General features: G+C 38.3%; 1 protein-coding gene across 10 annotated transcripts in view; it reads right to left on the reverse strand.

Annotated features, from left to right (window-relative positions):
- LOC119768736 (GAS2-like protein pickled eggs) overlaps window positions 1–22,383 on the reverse strand; it is a 79,980-nt gene that overhangs the window by 15,756 nt on the left and 41,841 nt on the right. For all 10 annotated transcript variants that reach the window (XM_038259621.1, XM_038259619.1, XM_038259622.1 and 7 more), the window contains 3 exons: window positions 2,716–2,912; window positions 1,909–2,027; window positions 1,596–1,846 (listed from right to left, as the gene is read on the reverse strand). In XM_038259621.1, coding sequence (XP_038115549.1) covers window positions 1,596–1,846; window positions 1,909–2,027; window positions 2,716–2,912 — 567 coding nt within the window. The remainder of the gene's footprint in view (window positions 1–1,595; window positions 1,847–1,908; window positions 2,028–2,715; window positions 2,913–22,383) is intronic.

Here is a 22,383-nt window from a genome sequence, read left to right on the forward strand (position 1 = left end):
GAAAATCGGACCATTAGTTGCTGAGATATCGTCATTATAAAATAATGGGTTGTTTTGGTGAGACCTAGAAAACTTCAATTTTCGTGTTTTTTTTTTCTTAAAGCGGCTCTATCTCAGCAACCCGAGGTCCAATCCTCAATGTCTCTTAGACAATTTTATAGCAAATTGTCTGAACTTCTGAACTGCAAATATTTCACTAAAATCAAACTTTCGGTGGCTATATCTTGAAAACGGAGCTCTTTATTAAAATATCTGTGAAGTACTTTTCGATTGCAAAATCAATTTTGCATTTAAAAAATAATGTCAAACTTGTTTTTGCATGAATCTTCGATTTTTCCAAAATCACTATTTTTCAAAAAATCATAACTCGGCGTCAGACCCTGTTTCTCTATGGCCCAAAAGTTGCGGATTTTTGTCCCCTAAAACATATCAAAAAATCTCGAAAATAAAAAAAAAAATACTTATTTTGGGAAATTGAGTTTTAGTGAAAAAAAAGTTGATTAAAAAATCTGCAATTTTTTTTTCCGTGTACCTATTTTTTTTTTTTTCAAAAGTCCTCAACAATACCTACAACTTTGCCGAAGACACTAAATCGATCAGAAAATTCACTCAAAAGTTACAGCTGTTTGAAGATTTACAAACCATTTTTGTATGGACAGCAGCCAAAATTGTATGGAGACTTGTATGGGTGAACCAATAACGCAAAATAGCTTATTTGGTCATAGGGAAGTTTGAACCAAATCAAAAAATACAAATAAAATCCATTTCCGGTTTTGGTAGAGTATTGCTCCTATGTCAAAAAATCACTGAATACTCAAATTGTGTTTTTTATTGCTTACATTGCATGCCCTTGTTTCTGTTTATTCATGGTAAAAACATTAAAATGCATTTTTTAAAACAATAGCGCACCATTTGATTTTGCTGGCCGTACAAAATTTAACCTCACTTTTTTTCGTGTACGTACACGCAATACATGCGCACGTAGATAATTCTATCAAAGACAATCACACTACTAATATTCAACGGGTCAAACATAGAACGAATAGCTCCAGAAGGATAAGGCGGAATTTGAACCCGCGCCCCATAGCAACTTCGGGATCGGCAGCCGAAGCCGCTTACCACCGCGAATAGTTATTGCTTTAATTTCAAATCAGAGGTGCCCTCAGCTACCAATAAATATGGTCTGATGACAAAACCAAGCGACTATAAAGGGGTGACGATCATTGCCGAGTGGATTTGGTGTCTACGAAATCAGCATATCAATTGAATGCACAGACAATAAGACAATGAGGTCCGTTACAATTGAGATTTTCAAACATTTTGAACGATTGTTCGATCTGTATGTCTATGTGAAAGTCGAGAAACCTCTTTTTAGCACCGCAATTTTGCAACGGCAAGCAGTAGTACGCACTTCCTGCGTCTTAAACGAACAACAGTTTAAAATTAACCATAACTGCTTGAAAAAAAAACATACTTTTTTCATTGAACGTGCCAAAAATGTAAGAAATGTTAATCCTAATTTGCATGTCACCTTCATGGATTTACATCTTTAAAAAACATATTATTTGTTTCTATTAACACAAATTTCAACATACCATTTCATCCAAACTTTTCAAATCGTTAGTGACTATCTGGGGCTGTGGGCCGTACATAAGCATAGGTCCATTTGGATCCATATCCTCGTCTTCGCTGTCGGAATCGAACAGATCACCATCGTTTCCGGTAGCAATGGAGTGTGCGGTATTATCGGTTTGCGTGCCAGTGCCGATGCCATTCGCTTTGTTGTCGGCTGCAATCTCTCTATCGATTTGTCGCTCCATTTGCACCAACATGGGTGCAAGCATTCCTGCTCAAAAAAAATTATTTGAATATGACTGCGATGATTATTCAAATTATGTTTCAACAAACCAAACTTTGCTCCCCGTCGAGCTACTTCTAATAGGCACAAGATTACATGTTTTTCATTTTTTCGCATTATTAAATCGTCTGTCTCGAACAGCAGGCATTCGAAAATTTGTAAACTTTTTCTGGAAAGAAAACAATATTATTTATAAAATAATTACAGCAAAATCTATTCAAACGGAGCACATCAACCAGATACAACGAGATTTTTGTTAGAAACTTTTGAGGAATCTTTAAAACCTTAGTTTAGGCCCCAGAAGATGAAGTCCTATTGATCTTTGAAAAGTCGTAAATCATCGATGATAACTGATAAGACAACTAACTAACTAAATACCGGCGTTATTTAACACTGGAACGCCCAACGCATGTCCAACTTACACGGACGCCCAAGCCTCCCAAAAAAGGTGAAACGGTAACTTCAACTCGCTGGTTCTCGGGCATTACTCAACCAAACGGACGATTCTCGTTTCCAGTGATTTGTAAGAAGGTCTAGATGATCCTTAAAATTTTCAGAACTTGATTTGATCAAATCGTTCCACCTTTTTTTTTAAACAACTGCCTCCGCGGATTTTTCAGCGAATTTTTTTTACACCTGAAAAAAAAGTTGGAACGATGTTTTTGATCGTAAAAATGACAGATTTGATCAAATTAAGTTTAGGATCATCTAGACATCCTAACAAATCACTGGAAAGAAGAATAATCTTGATTGATTGAGTTATGCCCGAGAACCATTGAGTTGAAGTTACCATTCCAACTTTTTTGGAGCCTTGGGCGATGGAATGTTAAACTATCAGGTGTTAACAGCAAACTTACCGGCACCACGCTATGAAGTTTGAGACGTTATCTCGAGCGAAGAATGTCCCACTTTTGGCGGCAGGCAAAAAATGGACATTACCCATACTCAGTATCGGACCAGCTAAGCCGGATGTCATCGATTTCGTCATGGATTTGTTACGTGCTTGTCTTCTCGCCAAATACTCCTCAGCCGCCTTCCGCACGTTGTTTGCATGCTGAATAGAAAAAAAAAAAAACAAAATATGATCGTTAGTAAAGAATACGACTTTCTAGCTGTTGAAGGATGCCTCCTCAAAAATCTCTTCACTTCAGCAAGATTAACCTCAAAGAAGAAGATATCTGCCACCACACGTTTGATTGGCCTTTTTGGCAACGAATAGGCCAGACCAATATTCCGGCATTGAAATGTGAAAACTGTAGGCTTTGGTAAAAAAATGGCCTCTTGCAAACTGACTCGAAGGAAGTTGTCTACCAGACAGAGTGACCGGTAATTGGTTTAAGTCCAATGAGGGTCGCTTTCGCATTGCCACAAATTGCATTCACAAAATGAGCTCAATGGAAAAATAATCTGTAAACAAGGATCTTTTACATTCCATTCACATAAGTGCACGGTGTTCATCAAGAGAAGTCTGATGCACCAAGATTAGGGTGCCCAGAATAAGGTACATTTGTTCAACCCTCGCTCCACAAGCTAAACATTGTTTCCTGGGCTATTTTAAGCCTCTGAGCCAAAGATGAGCAAAAATGGACAATGATTATCGAGGTTGAAATTTGTATAAGAAAAATCGAAACAAGTTTTTCTACGATTTTATTAGCAGGTTGCACTGCTTCCATGCAAATATTCTTAACAGATTTTCAAAGTACACGACAACTTTGTCGAACAGATCTTGATCCTGAAAAGTTATCAGCGATTAAAAAAGGATTTTTTGTTGATAATCGTATTTTTTTCACCGACTTTAGCCTAGGGTATGGTATTGACCGAGCCACGTAGCCTAGAGCTAACGCTTCCGCCTCGTAAGCAATAGATAGGGGTTCGAGTCCCGGCTCGGACCAACACAACTGGTGATCGCTTCTCTTCTGAATTCGATTGCTTAGTCAAGCTGAACCTTATCACGACACCTTAGGGAGGCGACCTATGGAATATTAACATTGACACTGTAATATGTTAACTTTAAAATAAATTAAAAAATATTTTTCACAACCTGGCAACCCTAAGAGCCAGTAACAACACGGTGTTCGGTGATCTTCAAAGTTTTTTGATTTTTAACGCCGCGAGTTACGTTTTTATCCGCGAACCTGCCTCCCCGAGATGCCAAAGTCCGGCCGGGGCCGTGGCAGCTCGAGTGCGGCCTCGAAACATTCGCGAAGTTCTTCCACCGGCCGAGTGCAGAAAATGGTAAATAAACCATTTACCAACCCCGCCGTCATCGGCGAAGCATTTAATCCGGACCTGTTACATCCGGGGTACAAGCCCCCAGCTATTCCGCGTAGTCCCGTGAAAACTCGTGGGAGAACGGCCTTGGGCCCAGGGTTACCAGGTCTGAAGAGTAAAAAATCTGGGGAAAATCTGGCAAGCCACTTTTCTCAAAGTAATAAGTAATTTTTTGTTCAAAAACTGTGTATTTTAACTTTTTATACATTATAGCTTCACAAAATAAAAAAATACGCCAATAAAACAATGTGAGAAAGAAATAGAAAATTATTTTTTTCTAATTGGCGCTCAAAAAATCTGGCAATGCCAGATTTATCTGGCAACCTGGCACCCCTGCTTGGGCCTTGCCGACGTAGACGAGCTCCTCGAGGGCCTGCAATATTGTTTGAAATTAGGCAAGACCTCGTTCCAAGTGTTCACACACGACAAGAAATTTTTTGTCGATGTGTTAAAGACCCTCAAGCAAAACGGGATAAAGCACTACTCCTTTAGCCACGCTGAGGACACCCCCGTAAAAATCATCCTCGGTGGGTATCAGGATCGGCCAATTTCGGACCTGGAGGAACACCTCCATGGTGTGAAAGTGCGACCGCGGGAGATTAAAATTCTCTCGCGAAAAATCACGGAAACAGGTACGCACACTCTGTACCTGCTGTACTTCGACCGCGGCACCGTGAAGATACAGGACCTGCGGTGGATTAAGGCACTGGACGAGTTTTGGGTGAACTGGAGGTTCTACGCAAAATACCCGACGGAGGCAGCGCAATGTCACCGTTGCCAAAAGTACGGGCACGGCTCGCGGCACTGCAACCTCCAGCCGCGTTGCGTGAAGTACGGTGAAACACACCTCACCGAAGTGTGTTCACTGCCATGGAAGGCAAACCTGGGGGAGAATGCGCAGCAACTCAAGGCACGCATCAAGTGCGCCAATCGTGGTGGAAATCACACTGGAAATTACCGTGGATGTGCCGCACGCAAGGCATACCTTGAAGAGCAGGCGAGGAAGAAGAAAACACAGCTTCGCGCTCTCAGCGAAACACGAGCGCAACCGTTCCTGCAGCTGGACAGCGTACAGTTCCAGCGGATACACAGCAAAAAAAAAACGATGGTAAAATCGCATGCAAAAGCATGCACATCACCTTCGTCAAAATAAACACTTAATATTACACACTGCATGTACAATTTTTGCAAACACAAAAAAAAAGTTGCAACCCACAGGATTCAAACCCAGCACCAACAGTAAGGACTGGCGCCTTAGCCCACTCGGCCATCAGACCGATTAAAAGATGTAAGGATAAACGCATATATCACCAAATTTCCAGTTTTTGCTTTTTGGGTGTTTTTGAAACCGCCTTGAGTCAGGGGTTTTTAAAAACACCCAAAAAGCAAAAACTGAAATTTTGGTTTATTGGACCTTTAAAAAAAAACTCCAGATATGAGCTTGTTATTTCGCTCAAGTAGGTTTCCCATACTGATGGGCTACATATTTCAGGATGTAAAATCACATAAAATTGCATTAAATAATGCAATATTTATTTTACACCCAGGCCTTTACACGCAGCTGGATTACTACTTTTTAGCTGTGTAATTCTGCGTTCCCTCCTGGATGGGGACGCTCTTTTGCCAGCGTGGTTGCTTCTGGTAGTGGCAATGCGGCGCAGCAAGAAGTCACCGGTGAAGATCTCTTCACTCTGCCTGAGTTCTTTGCTCTCGCGGGAGAGATGATGACGCGGTTCCGGACTTGCCGTAATAAGGCAGAACAATTTATGGCGCTTGGCGAATTTATGATTAAGTACATCTACAACAGATAATTTTTGACTGTGATCTAGTATTAAGCCTTCCTTCTCTCTCTATCCCTTTCCGTAGCAATGTAGTAAGTATTTTCGATTTTTTCTTACTTTTGATTATGCCTTATTTAACATTTCCAATTGCTCAATAACGAATTATGATGCAAAACACAGCTGAAATGGACTCAAAAACTCTGCAACTCCTACACCTGGACTGAGCTAACGACCTAACCTCTAGGTTAAACCGGGCCCAGCATTTACTTCCCCGTCCGACGGAAGGCGTAAAATAAAAAAAAAAGACATTTCAATTAGTTGTGCAAAGAATTTTGAACTGTTGTGGATATTGAGTCTCGTCTACGCCCAAAGGAAAAATATATCTCAAAATCTGTAACAGTGGATTTGCTGCAGAAAAGCAAGCCCGTACATCATTTTTGCCCGCGTGTAAACATTTCAACGATCTGCAATTCTCACCAACACATATAATGCTGGCCCGTCCTCGAGCAACACTTTAAAGAGAATATGATGGTGCTCTTTCACTCTCAACAGGGTAGGTAAACCATCACCATCGCACTATCATTGATGCATATTTCGGTGCGTTCCTCGTCTCTTAAAATTTCTCTTCTCTTTCGCAGCCGAGTGATGGTCGGCTTGCTATCGCGAATACCGAAAGCCCATCACATCAACAAGAAATACACTATCGCTGGCTCCGATGGAACTATCGTTCCAACCGGAGAGACACGCACACGAAATTGCTGTATAAATTGCCGTTCAAGAGCCAAACGACAGGCGACACCTAGTGTTGAGTAGCAGAACAGAGCGAAGAATGTCGATTGAAATTTCCGCCCTTTGAGGTTATGTATGCGAATTCTGTTTTGTTAAATTCCAGCGTTGAAAACAACTTTTGAGCAAAAATTCGAGCTGATACTTAGTTAACTTTTGATGCTGTATCATTTTAAACAATATTATTTTTTCAAAATTATTTTTTTTTTCAATTTTTTTTATTGCGTTAATTTATAGAGGGCAAAGAGTTAACAATCGTACTACTTAAATTTTTTCTCAAAAGTTGTTCTATGAGCTGTAAATTCAATTTTAAGTTTGCATTCCTATGTAACCGAACAGCGAAAATTTGAATCGTCATTCTTCGATGCTTTGCGCCATCTGTCGGAATTTTTGAGCTTTTGATCGCGAATACACTAGAGCTCACACACACAAATGAACGCATTTCTACAAGGCTTACGGGCGAGAGAATTTCACGATTGCTCTTTCTCTTGCTTTTTGAGCGAGGGGACTGGCTGTGTGAGAGATTTTTTTTCCGTCTTACGCATCGGTTTGTTCGTTGCTCGCTATTTCATCGGCGTCGTTTTCACTTCGCTCTCTTGATGCAGTTTTGGGAGAACGCCGAAAATTTGATGATTCGAGCGAGGGACGATAAATAAAAGTCCTCGCCATCGGCGAGAAACGAAAAATACCATCCCTGACTCTCAATTCACCAAGCGTCCATAGCGCGTTGATAGCGTGTCGGATCAATTACCAAGAAGTTGGTGGTTCAATCCTCGTTCTGTTAAGAGTTTTTTGTGAAATACAACCAAAAAGCCAGGATGCTCCATAAGTTCGAGCAGAACTAGCGTCGGAAAAGGATAAATTCTCATAGAGAATAATCAGCTTTATGTGAATAAAAACAATTATTTTTCTTATAGGAGCGGCCGTGGCTGACTGGTTACGGTGTTCGCTTTGTAAGCGAATGGTTCTGGGTTCGATGCCCATCTGCTTCCAACGAGAAAGTTAAGAACACATAAATTTGAAATGATGAATATGACCGAAAAATCAAAGTCGTTCGAGGCGGAGTTCGAACTCCCGTACTTTGGATTGGTAAGCAAAAATGCTAACCACTAGGCCATGTCGACTTGGTGAGCGTGGACTGGAATTAGGAATACTGTTACAGAGAGCGAGTTGTGCTATAACCACGGCAAATAGTGTCCGGAGTACTAAACCTTCTTAGCATGGTGCTCCCAACGAATACAACCAAATCTCGGAGCGTAGATTCAGAATTGTGTTGTTGTTCGAACACTCCGTGCTCAAACTCAACCCAATAGGGACGTGGCGTTACATCGTGCTGCCACCTGTTTTTTTTAAGCGCAAGAGTGTAAAAGTGCTGAGTCATCGTCTAAAAATAGACGGCGTCCTATCTCTCCCAGCAAAATGAAGTCGATAAAGCAGTCGGTTTCGATGAGAAAAAGTGGAAAATGTGGTCTAAAAATAGCGACGCCATCCCCCTATTACGAGTCATCTCTGCGATACGGCTTTACGCAGTAGGCCTGGCCGTTTTAACGCTTGTGTTGTTTCAATGCATTCCGATGCAATGGCGCACTACAAATGTTAATAAATGACAAGAAGAGTGCTAGGCGTCATCTAACCTTAGGCACTCTCCAGGATCCCTTCGAAAGATTGGCTGCGCTAGGGTCTGATTAGATTAGATTAGATGAGATAAAAAAAATATTTTTTTTATTTTGCATTTGTTTCATTTGAAATTTAAGAAAAGAAAAAAAAACAACCAGGAACTAATGATAAATATTTCATTTCGATAAAAACACTTTATAGTTTTGATAACAATATTTATCAAAATGACCAATATTTTTATCGCTTGGATGAATTTAGCAAGTGACGTTTCTTTATTGACGTTTATCAAATTGATAATAAATTTTGCCAACATGATAAATTTTGTTTATCAAATTGATAAGAAAATTTATTGATTTCGATAAATTAAATTATTGGTTGTCAGGCGATAATTTTATTTATCGAATTGATAATTCATTTTTCTGCGTGAATGCATCAAATTTTTTCTCCAATCTACATACTGTCTTGAACGTTCAGCTTGATCTTTTCTCAGTCCCATTGCCTGGATTGACCCATATAATGATTCATCGCTGCTACCATTTAGAATACAAATATATCAGTACAATATAGATATGGATCGATCGTCATGCGCAGCCCCTTATTGGTCTAATTTATTACTAGAATTGAACAGACAAATGCATCCGAGCCTGCCGCTTCACGCTGGTTTGCCATATTAAGTGCATCTAGCAATTAAATTAATTGGTATTATTTCCGCCATTATGTACATGGCGGCCAATGTACTCCAATTAGAGTCCAAAAAACTACGTTCTATTAATTGCCCTCTAAGTGAAGATCAAGGCTTGTGTGTGACAACATCCTGGCAAATCAAATGAACTGTGCGCAAACAAATAAACTAGATTGTACAGAACAAAGCTAATTCCTTGCTCGCTGGACCAGCAGTAATGATATACCTTCTGAGACAATATCCAATCGATTCCTCAACCTTCGGTAGCTCTCCTATTCGGTCCACCAGAGGCTGTATGGATGGACAATGCTCATAGCGACCATCGGATGTAAAGCCAATCTCAAATAAAGTATGCAAATAATCGTGTCAAGACTAAACAGTATAGCGTTGAATAATGATGGACTACGGCGCCAGATTGATAGTTGGCTTCGTCTCTCCCACACAACTGCGGGTGCCGGCGGTATCGCAACTTAAACAAGTATGTCGGAATAATAAAAGTGCCCCTCTGAAGTGTTGTTCAGCGGTTGTGGCCTCTAGTAAGGAGCTTGAAAACAAAAGGTAATGATTATCCCAGACAAACAGTACAAGAATCTCTGACATTCCTTACGGGTAATGCCTATCTGGGTCTAGCTCATTTCCCCGAAAAGAATTTCCCCTAATTGGCCACATCCATGTCTTTTTCCATGACTAAATAACTTTCTTAATTAATTTCACCGAACAGCTTATTCGGGTATGCTGTTGATTAAATGTTGTAAATTGTTAGATTTTGTTTTTTTGTTCATTTTACATTTGTATTCAACCGTATAATTGACCGTTAAATTAATTAGATGTTGATTTTGAAAAAAATGCAAGAAATATTGTCTTTTTTTTCGAACTTTGTTCAAGAACCCAAAAATTTGATAGATATAGGAAATTCTCTTATGTTCAACCGTATAATTAACCGTTAAATTAATTAGATGTTGATTTTGAAAAAAATGCAAGAAATATTGTCTTTTTTTTCGAACTTTGTTCAAGAACCCAAAAATTTGATAAATATAGGAAATTCTCATATGTTCAACCGTATAATTAACCGTTAAATTAATTAGATGTTGATTTTGAAAAGTTTGCAAGGAATATTGTCTTTTTTTCGAACTTTGTTAAAGAACCCAAAAATTTGATAAATATAAGAAATTCTCATATGTTTGGAACTCGCTTTACTGAAGTTACCGGAAGCTTTACAGATGGTTAATACACCAATATAGACCCCCGTTGATCAGGGAGATCATCAGGTCATAGCTCCCGGGAGTTCCTGGAGGACCCATAACCATCCAATGTACCCCAGAATATCCATCGTGGTTCACTGAAATTCAAAATCAAAAAAAAATCAAACCATCCACATTAACGACCCCCGGGTCTTTTGTGGTCTCTATTGCAAGATTCTGCTCGAACCTAGGAGTCCGAAGGCTTGAATGGGGAGAGCACCCAAACCTCTTTCTACACCAAGGAACCTTCCACCCCAGTGTTTGAACTGACGACCTTTGGATTGCGAGTCCAACCGCCGCCAGCGATTCCACCGGAGTAGGCTTGGTTTGGTGTGTTGTTTGTACTTATGGCATGGAACAGGGCCGTGCACAGGATTTTCGAAAGGGGAGGGTTTTCTCGAAAGGGGCGCATGGGGTGCTTGTTTAGATTGCGAAAGGGCGCTAACAGTCAATCTTTAAACTCAATAAATAATACTTTGGTATATTTTACATATATTTTGCTGGTTCGAATCCCGCGGCGGACGCTCTAAAATTCTAAGTGTAAATATGGGTATCCGGCGCCGTCGCTCTGTGCCTTACTCAAACAGGGCGGCGAAGTCCTTGTAGTTAAAGGATGACAGTGGTTGGTCTAGTCCCGGGTGACAGATATAAAGTCAACTTCGTTTTTTATATATTTTACATTGGTGCAACAAGAGACTACACTTTTTGAATTGGTGCTGCAAATCGTGTTGAATAGCACCATGAAGGGGGGGCGTTAATTCGGAGTTTGAGCGAATTTGAGATTTTTGCGCAAATGAGAGTTTTGGCGTAAATCGGAAGAGGCATGGGCCGTTCACTTGTGGAGCGTAAAACGGGGTTTTAGTGAACAAGTGTAGCGGTAATTGCTCAAAACAAGTTTTCATAAGTTTTTTTTAAATATTAAGAGTAGTTCTCTACGATTTCGCAAATTTTTTTCATGATTTTTAGCTTTTCATTTTTTTGATTTGGATGAAACTTTGCCATGCACCATGCATTCCATATGTCAAAAGAAGCACAATTGCATAATTCGTTTTTCTATACAAATGTCCATACAATTCTGGGGCCGGTCATATTATTCATCTGGTTTAGGAGATATGATTTTTTTGAAGAAAAAAAACGTAAAAGTGGACAAAAATTGTTGAAGCAATTTTGTTAACAAAATGTACCGTTTTCAGGTTAAAGCCAATTTTAGGACTGCATTTTCAATTTATTTTGGTTTCTTTTCAAGAAAATTTTGTACAATTTTCTCTCTGAAACTTTCAAATCGAGCAATTTGTTTCTGAGATACACAATCTTAAAGAAATCAAATCGATGAACTTGATTTTTTCTAAGTGTTAACTCTTTGCTGCCCAATTTTTTTTCGATTTTTTTTAAATTTTTCCCTTGTCATTTTGAGCAACTTTTGTTCTACGAAAAAGTTTACGTCTCTTGTTTTTTGATGTTTTTGTTTCATTTATAGTTTTTATATTTGCATTTATCTTGTTTAGTTGATATTTGTTTTTGGTAGTATTTGGCCTACTCTAGCACCTAATTTGTCAAGTTTTTACAGCCAATTTTTAATTATTTTTATGTATGTTTTCATTTTTTTTTACTCTAGAACAAACCATTATCATTTAAATTGTTAAAAAATGCTTAGAGGTATAGTCTGAAACAATAGAAAAAAAAGTACAGAAAATATTAGTGAAAAACACAGCCAAGAAAAATTTTCATTTTTTTAAACATTGGTAAAGTCAAATAAAACAAGTCACACGTTCAACCCTAAAAAAATCAAATTTTAAGAGTTCACCTTTCCAATGCTTTTAAAGGTCAAAAATTGGTAAAAAAAGATTTTGGCGAATTATTAGATCGAACCCCGCCTAGAGGTGGGGTTGGGTTGTAGCTGGATAAACTGAAAGTGTTCAACTGATCATAACTCGGAAACTACTGGTTTTCAATCGACTTTTCTTTGCATTCCCTATGTCAAAAGAAGCAATTTTGCATCATTTGTTTTTCATGCAAGTCTCCATACAATTTTGAGGGCTGGAATGGGCATGTAAACGTATGAAATTTTGTATCTTTGGACGGAATTTTCTGAAAATCTGAAAAATTAGATAAGAAACTTCATTTTGGGTCAAACATTTGTAACAGATTTTTGAGTATAAAAATTAAAAAGATAATTTTGAATATATTTCTATCGATTCCTTGACTTTTCTGAAGAAACGTCCTAGAAAATCGATAAAAAGTAACAAAGTTGCTACAGGAAACAAAGATATATTTCGATTTACCCCAGAAAATGTTCCGAAAAGGCACCTCTCTCATAAACAAAATTTAAAAAATGATAAAATAATTAACATATTAAATTAACATATTACGCCTGAATAGCACCATAGAAATGATGAAAATATTTTGAAAATTAGATTTCAAAGAAAGTTTCACAACACGTAAAAAAAAATAATCAAAAAAAAGTTAGCTAAAGCAACATAAAAATGATAAAAAGTTGCGCCTTGTGATGAAATAATTTTTTTAAATAAAACAATTTGACTACCTTTTTGAAAATAAAATTTCACTAGAGGTGGCCTCATGACAAAATAAAAAAAATGAAAAAAGTAGAGCAACATAAAAAAAGATCAAAGATAAATATTTTAAAAATAGGATTTTACCAGCGGCGTTTTGTTGATAAAATTATTTGACTATCGGCGCTCCTCAAGCTATAAAGACTATTCAAAATTAGTCAAACAAAGTTTGCCAACCGGCGCAAAAAATTGTTGTAGCTAGAACGCTAAACAGAATTTTTATTTTTTTATGTTATCGTACGCCAAACTTTGTTTTGCTCTTATTAAACAGTCTTTATGTTGCTAGAGGGGCGTCGATAGTCAAACTTTTTTTTGTTGAATGTTTTAATTTTGTCATAATAGCGGTTCCAGTAAAATCTTATGTTTAAAATATTTTTATCATTTTTAAGCTGATTTGGGCACTGATTATTCAACTTTTTTCAATATTTTTACCAATTTTTTTCCCCACTCATAAGGGCGCCTCCAGTAAAACTTACATATTAAGAAATTACATAAAAATGTTTACGTCATAGGGGCGCCCCCATTCCATTTTCCATATCGAGAATTTGCATGATTTTTTAAGTCGTAGGGGCGCCTCAAATCAAAATGTTCATATCGAGAATTTGCATGATTTTTTTTAGTCATAAGGGCGCCTCCAGTCAAATTTTCATAAAAAAAATTGTATGATTTTTTTAAAGTCGTAGTCACGCATCCATTAAATTTTTCATAGCGAAAATTTTCATGATTGTTTAAGTCGTAGGGGCGCCTTCTGTCAAATTTTTGGTATTGAAAATTTGTTCTAAAAAATTTAAGTCACAAGTTGAATTTTCATAATAAGAATTTGTATGATTTTTTTTTAAGTCATAAGGGCGCCTCAATCCAAGTTGCCATATCGAGAATATGCCTTTAAGTCGTAGAGGCGTCTTCAGTCATATTTTTTACATTAACATTATTTTTTTTAAATACATATTTGAAAAAAAATAATTCATAGGGGTGCTTCCAGTCAATTTTTCATATCCAAAATTTGCATGATATTTTTAAGTCGTAGGGGCGCCTCCAGTCAAATTTTTAATGTTGAGAATATGTTTAAAAAAAATTAGGTCGTAGTGGCGCCTCCAGTTAAATTTTCGTATTGAGAATTTTCATAAAAATGTTTCATTCATAATTATCAAAGGTCACATTTTCATAATAGGAATTTGTATGATTTTTTTTTTTTTTTGAGTCAAAAGAGCGCCTCCATTCATTTTTTCATATCGAAAGTTGACCTGATTTTTTTAAGTCGTTAGGGCGTCTCCAGTCAAAATTTTATATTGAGAATTTGAATTGGAAAAAAATAAATCGTAGGGGCGCCTCCAGTAAATTTTTCATAATTTTCATAAAAAAATTTTAGTCATAGGGGCGCCTCCAGTAAAATTTTTCATATCGAGAATGTATGAATTTTTTGAAGTCGTAGGGGAGCCTCCATTCAATTTTTTATATCGTGAATTTGCATGATTTTTTAAGTCGTAGGGGCGCCTCCAATTCAATTTTCATATCAAGAATTTTTATAAAAATGTTTTTGTCATAGAGGCGCCTACAACCAAATTTTAATATCGAGAATTTTCATGTTTTTTTTAAGTCATAAGGGCGCCTCCATTAATATGTTTTTTTTAATGTCGTAGGGGCGCCTCCATTCAATATTTCATATGGAGAATTTGCATGATATTTTTTAAGTTAAAAGGGCACCTCCAGTCAAGTTTCTATATTGTGAACTATTATTTTAAAAAAATTAAGTCGTAGGCCTCCAGTTAAATTTTCATGATTTTCATAAAAATGTTTAAGTCAAAGGGACGCCTCCAGTCAAATTTTTCATATCGAGAATTTGCATGATTTTTTAAGTCATAAGGGCGCCTCCAGTCAAATTTTCATAATAAAATTTGTATGATTTTTTAAAGTCGTAGTGGAGCCTCCAATCAATTTTTCATATCGAGAATTTGCATGATTTTGTTAGGTCGTAGGGGCGCCTTCAATTCAATTTTCATATCGAGAATTTTCATAAAAATGTTTAAGTCATAGGGCGCCTCCAGTCATTTTTTCATAATAAAAAATTGTATGATTTTTTTCAAAGTCGTAGGGACGCATTCATTAAATTTTTCATAGCGAAAATTTTCATGATTTTTTAAGTCGCCACCTGTCAAATTTTTAATATTGAGAATTTGTTTAAAAAAATTAAGTCGCAGGGGCGGCACCAGTTAAATTTTCATAATAAGAATTTGTATGATTTTTTTAAGTCATAAGGGCGCCTCAATCCAAGTTGCCATATCGAGCATATGCCTTTAAAGTCGTAGGGGCGTCTTCAGTCATATTTTTACATTGGGAATTTGTATTTAAAAAAATAATTCATAGGGGCGCTTTCAGTCAATTTTTCATATCAAGAATTCGCATGATTTTTTTAATTCTAAGGGGCGCCTCCAGTCAAATCTTTAATGTTGAGAATATGTTTAAAAAAATTAGGTCGTAGGGGCGCCTCCAGTTAAATTTTCATATTGAGAATTTTCATAAAAATGTTTCATTCATAGTCATAGGTCAAATTTTCAATGGGTCATTCCATCTGAAGCGGAACAGCATTTGAAAATTACCCTCTCCGATCCTGCTCAAATTTGGCAGAGCTGTTGATACTATCAAAACATGCAAGAATCCCGAATTTCATCCAAATCGGACCACCCCCTTCATTTTTGTACCTCCCCAAAAAATCGACTTTTTGGCGATTTTTGGCCAAACCTCCTAGTTTCAAACGGCGATAGCTCAGGAACCACAAATCTCAGAAGGTCGGTCTTAGACTCAATTTTGAAGGAAATTGGACGTAGAATCCATTTCCGTGATCAAAATGTTGATTAATTTATTTTTCTACCTGTATTGCGCAATTGAAAACTTTAAACGGCCGTATCTCAAAACACCCCAACTTATTTTTTTTATTTGACCTCACCATCGTGTTCCCCGGCCAATTTTACATAAGAATCACCTATCGACAGAAATGAATATGTTTCGTTCCAGAGATATCGAATTTTAAAGTTTTGTGTTTTCGAGATTACCTGCATCAGCTTCATTCGCTGCATCTGCTAGAAGCACACAGGCGGGCTGATCAATAACTGCTACCTGGCCATTTATTGAAATAATATTTCATCATAAATAATCTTCATCAAATTGAGCAAAAATTAACTGTATAATACTGTAGGAAACTGAAGTTTAATCGCAAATGTTTATCTGCTCAAAAAAATTAATGAAGTGAATTTCTGTGTTAACCCACTGGACAGAGCAATGACGACACACAGTAAAGGGCAGAATTGGATTCCGACGGAGCGAGAGGAAAATGCAATTCTCGGATTAGTTTTCAAAAAGCCGTAAGAGCCATTGTTAAACAAAGTCCTTATTGCATTTTTTATTCGACCTACTTACGAAAAACCAATATCAAAATGCTCGAGATTGTTCATCTACACGTCCTTCAAGTGCCCCAAACTTAAAATAAATGAAATTTTGTTTCATTTTCTAGAAAAACGAAAATTAGTGTCAGAGGTCACAATGGCTCTTACGGCTTTTTAAAAACTCACCCGAGAATAAATCTTGTTAGTAACACTGAAAAATAAGTGCACGATACATTATTGAGTGAAAATATGAATTAAAATGAATAAAATTTGTTGATACGTTGTACTCTAGTGAAGGACGATCACAAAGAGTAGGAAAAGGATTTCTGGAATGTATAAAACTGAAAAATGTAAGAAAATCACAAAGTTTGATCTGCTGCAAAGCGGCTAATTCTCCAAATTTAGTTGCGATGATTTCGACACCGTCCGAACAACAGTGTTTTTTCATCTATCATTCTTGGATTCTTGGAACACAATACGGCTGCTGTCCTCACGTATAAGGATTTTTTAATTAAATGTACCTTGACCAAAATCATATTTTAATGAAATGGAGCTGGCTCACTATATAAAAATTGATTTAATATGATCAATCTAAACCATAAATCAGAATTACGGTAAAGTGTCAATAATAAACTATAATAATAATAATAATAAAGCAGGTTTTGGGGTTTTGCTGAATGGCACTATTTTGCTCCACTTCATTAATTTTTTGAGCAGATAAACATTTGCGATTAAACTTCAGTTTCCTACAGTATTATACAGTTAATTTTTGCTCAATTTGATGAAGATTATTTATGATGAAATATTATTTCAATAAATGGCCAGGTAGCAGTTATTGATCAGCCCGCCTGTGTGCTTCTAGCAGATGCAGCGAATGAAGCTGATGCAGGTAATCTCGAAAACACAAAACTTTAAAATTCGATATCTCTGGAACGAAACATATTCATTTCTGTCGATAGGTGATTCTTATGTAAAATTGGCCGGGGAACACGATGGTGAGGTCAAATAAAAAAAATAAGTTGGGGTGTTTTGAGATACGGCCGTTTAAAGTTTTCAATTGCGCAATACAGGTAGAAAAAATAAATTAATCAACATTTTGATCACGGAAATGGATTCTACGTCCAATTTCCTTCAAAATTGAGTCTAAGACCGACCTTCTGAGATTTGTGGTTCCTGAGCTATCGCCGTTTGAAACTAGGAGGTTTGGCCAAAAATCGCCAAAAAGTCGATTTTTTGGGGAGGTACAAAAATGGAGGGGGTGGTCCGATTTGGATGAAATTCGGGATTCTTGCATGTTTTGATAGTATCAACAGCTCTGCCAAATTTGAGCAGGATCGGAGAGGGTAATTTTCAAATTTGCACTTTTTCGTGCACAGTTGAGATGGAATGACCCATATAAGAATTGGTATGATTTTTTTAAGTCGTAAGAGCGCCTCTAGTCAAATTTTCATTATAAAATTTGTATGTTTTTTTAAGTCGTAGGGGCGCCTCCAGTCAAATTTTTATATGGCATATTCGTACTGAAAAAAATTAAGTCTTAGGGGCCCTCCAATTAAATTTTCATAATTTTCATGAAAAGGTTTTAGTCATAGGGGCGCCTGCAGTCAAATTTTTCATATCGATAATTTGCAAGATTTTTTAAAGTCATAAGGGTGCCTCCAGTCAAATTTTCATAACAAAATTTGTATGATTTTTTTAAGTCGTAAGGGTGCCTGCTTTCAATTTTTCATTTCGAGAATTTGCATGATATTTTAAGTCGTAGGGGCGTCTCCAGTCAAATTTTTATATTGCATATTCGTATTGAAAAAAATTAAGTTTTAGGGGCGCCTCCAGTTAAATTTTCATAATTTTCATAAAAATGTTTTAATCGTTAGGGCTCCTCCAGTCAAATTTTTCATATCGACAATTTGCATGATTTTTTATAGTCGTAGGGGCGCCTTCAGTCAAATTTTTATATTGCATATTCGTATTGAAAAAAAATAAGTGTTAGGGGCGCCTCCAGTTAAATTTTCATAATTTTCATAAAAATGTTTTAGTCATTAGGGCGCCTCCAGTCAAATTTTTCATATCGATTTGAAAAAAAAATCTCTTTGGCATTTTAGCAACATAGCTAAAAAAAATTGGCCCTTCGGGCCGAGGGGCGCATGGGGTGTAACTAACTTAATTTGCCAGGGGGGGGTTAAACCCCTAAAACACCCCCCCCCCCCTTGTACACGGCCCTGCATGGAGACGACTCCTACACCTGGAATGACAACAACCAAGGCCGGGACCGACATTTTACTTCCTCATCCGATGGAAGGTTGGAGCAGATGGGAATCTAACCCAGAATCATCCGCTTACAAAGCGGACAGCGTAACCATTCGGCCACGCACTGCTCCTGGTTCACTGAAGTTCCCTGAAGTTACCGGAAGCTATACCGATGGTCAACGAAACGAAGTTGACTTTATAGCTGTCGGCCACTATTGCTAGTACCAACCACTAGTGTCTTCCTTTTGTCTACAAGGACTTCGCCGCTCTGGGCTCCTAAGTGTATGAGAGTATGGCACGGAGCGACGGCACCGAATACCCATATTTACACAAAGAATTTTAGAGCGCCCGCCGCGGGATTCGAACCGGCAACCTCTGGATTGTGAGTCCAGTGCGCGGTCTGATTGATCCACACGGGCGGGATACCGATGGTCAGTTCACCCATATAGACCCCCGTTGATCAAGTAGATATCCAGGCCATGACTTCCAATAGTTCCTGGACGACCTATAACAATCCAACGTACTTCAGAGTATCCTTCGTGGTTCATTGAAGTTACCGGAAGCTATACCGATGGTTAATATACCCATATAGACTCCCTTTCATCAGGTAGATCATCAGGTCATAACTCTCGGGAGTTCCTGGAGGACCCATAACAATCCAACGTAACCCAGAATATCCATCGTGGTTCACTGAAGCTATCTGAAGCTTTGTCGATGGTTAATATACCCATAGGTAGATCATCAGGTTATAACTCCCTGGAGCTCCTAGAGGACCCATAATAATCCAACGTAACCCAGATTATCCATCGTGGTTCACTGAAGCTACCTGAAGCTATACCGATGGGTAATACACCCATATAGACCCCCGTTGATCAGGTAGATCATCAGTTCCTGGAGGACCCATAACAATCCAACGTACCCCAGAATATCCATCGTGGTTCACTGAAGTTAAGGAAGCTATATCGATGGTTAACACACCCATATAGACCCGCGACAATCCAACAATCCAACGTAACCCAGAATATCCATCGTGGTTCACTGAAGCTATACCGATGGTTAATACACCCATATAGACCCCCGTTGATCAGGTAGATCATCAGGTCAAAACTCCTGGGAGTTCCTGGAGGACCCATAACAATCCAACGTAACCCAGAATATCCATCCAGAATATCACTGAAGCTACCTGAAGCTATACCGATGGTTAATACACCCATATAGACCCCCGTTGATCAGGTAGATCATCAGGTCATAACTTCCGGGAGTTCCTGGAGGACCCATAACAATCCAACGTAACCCAGAATATCCATCGTGGTTCACTGAAGCTACCGGAAGCTTTACCGACCCAGATTTGTGGATGGTCCCTTATCCGTGTTTTGTGAATGACCCCTTATACAAATATTTCATTTATATGTAAATAAAGTACATTTAAAAAGAAAACCCCATTTTACGCCAAAACCCCGCAATAACGCTCCCCCGATTTGCGCTCAAACCCCGAAATAACTCTCCCCCCCTTTGCGCTCAAACCCCGAAATAACGCTCCCTCGAATTGGCCTTTCGATGCCTCTCGAGCTACGATGCTATGGGGAGGAATTTCATAAAAGACCCGTTCGAGCCTTCCGAGCAACGATGCTATGGGAAGGTCTTCCTGGTTAACACACAAGAACACTCGCACACGGTTATTATCTAATAAATTTGCTCCAATATTAACTCGACGATGCAAAATGATAAACGACACTATAGAAATTACTTTTTCACCGTGAAAATTTTGCATATTTTACGCAAGATTAATGCATAATTTACCCGACGTCGTGCCTTCTGAACAACGATGATAAAGGAAGGGGGTTTTTAACACCAATAACTCAAAAAAGGACGTTCGACACACGAATAACTCTGTAAGGCAATCGACTGAAGCAGATAACACAATTAGCACTAATCACTTAAAAATGACACTCAAAACACGAATAATTATGTCGTTTGGAAAAAAAAATTGCCATCCTAATTTTTCTTATAACATGCTATTTCCGCTTCAGGGAAAAGACTATTCAGGGATATGACTAATCGGGTAAGTGGCATTCGGGATTGTGGCCCATTCGGGAAAATGGCATTCGGAGATGTGGACGATGAGGGGAAACGGGAAACTCGGGTAAATGGATTTCGTGGATATGACTATTAGGGTAAGTGTATTTTCGGGGAAGTGGCATCTGCGGAAATGTCATAGATTCGCCTATCTCTGTTTTGGATACTAACTCGCAATTATTCGTGTAGGCTGCTAAACTTCGATGAATGATAAAAACAATCTGAATTATATTATTAATGTGTAATCAAAATCAACAGTTTGCAATCAGAATTAAAATAATCTCATACGTCGAAGCGACTTCAATCAGGTGCTAAATATAGAACATCAAACCTCAATGAATGGATGTTAACCTGTGAAAGCACTGATTAAGGACACCGCCACAGAATGGTTTAAAAATACTATGCAGCATACTAGAAGCTGCACCCAACAATGTCCTAATTTTAAAATTTCGAAAGCGTACGCACAACCGTCCTACGCAAAGTGCCATTGCGTAATCTACGCTAGAAACACTACTTCTTTGAAATCCCGGTTTAACCCTCTGCATCCTTTGGTTGTATAAATGTAAATGAAAAGGGAGACAATTTGAAAAAAAACATCAAATCGCACACAGAATGAAATCCTTCACCTTTTCGTAGTCTACGATTAGCAGAGCAGCGAGTCTGACGTGCATCCCTCGAACACCAAAAAGTGCAAAAATGCCTCACGGCAAGAAAAAGAGGCAGTCCTCACCAGCAGGATCGGCAGATTTGAAGAAGTTAAAGAATGCCGAAGCGCTACCTGCAAAGCCAGGCAGTTTGAGCAAGGACGCTCAAAATTCGTCTGGAAACCAGTTCGCTACCCTCCTGTGGACGTGAGCGAGAAGGAAGAATTTGAACGACGGGAAAAGGTGCCACCCATTTTTGTGAAAAACATCGCCATCGGACTCGGTGCGAAAGTGGCAGACAGGATTTATCAAATCTGGTGCTTTACGAGCTTCCATTCGCCTGTGTGCTGATGGACTCAAAGTTGTGCTACCTGGCAGAAAGGATTGCAACTTCGTTCGGGATTTCTTGAACAACACAAAGATTGAATACTACAGCCATGACGATCCAGGTAAACGTCCTCCGAGGCCTGTTTGACATAGATGTGAGTGTGCTGAAAGAAGAGCTCAAAACTCTTAAGTTGAACGTGATCGAAGTCTTCAAAATGACGAGACACAACAAGGACATCAAGTATCGTGATCAACTGTACCTGGTTCATCTCGAGAAAGGATCGACAACGCCGTCTGAGCTGAAAGCAGTTCGGGCAATTTTCAACATCATCGTGACTTGGGAACGTTATTGTCCAGTGCACCGTGATGTGACGCAATGTTCGAACTGTTTGCAGTTTGGACATGGTGGAAGGAACTGTTTCATCAAGAGTCGTTGTGCAACCTTCGGAGGTGAGCACAAAACTCAAGCTTGCAGCACAATTAACGAGAACATCGAAGCCAAATGCTTCAACTGTTGTTGGCGACCACTCTAGCAAGAATCAGCTGTCCAAAACGAGCTGAGTTTGTGAAAATTCGGCGGCAAGCAACGACGAGGCACCAACCAAATCGTCGCAAAACACCATCCGCATTTACGGACGTGGATTTTCCTGCTTTGGCGTCACCAGGAGCGGGATCTGTTCGCGTGGGTGCAAAACTCGTGCGGAACAAGTAAGAACGTTTGAAGGATCTATCTTAAAATACAGTTCGTAGTTTACTCGTTCTAATGCATTTGAATATTTCAATGGCGTTTTTTTAGTTTTAAGATAGGATTAGTTGTTAATGTGGTTTTTCCTTTTTTACCCAAATGTATTCGATTCAATGCAAAAATGTATAAAAATTTGAAGCAAATAAATTAATGTGAAC

The sequence above is a fragment of the Culex quinquefasciatus genome, chromosome 3 (assembly GCF_015732765.1).
Source record: "Culex quinquefasciatus strain JHB chromosome 3, VPISU_Cqui_1.0_pri_paternal, whole genome shotgun sequence".
NCBI classification, from domain to species: Eukaryota; Metazoa; Arthropoda; class Insecta; order Diptera; family Culicidae; genus Culex; species Culex quinquefasciatus.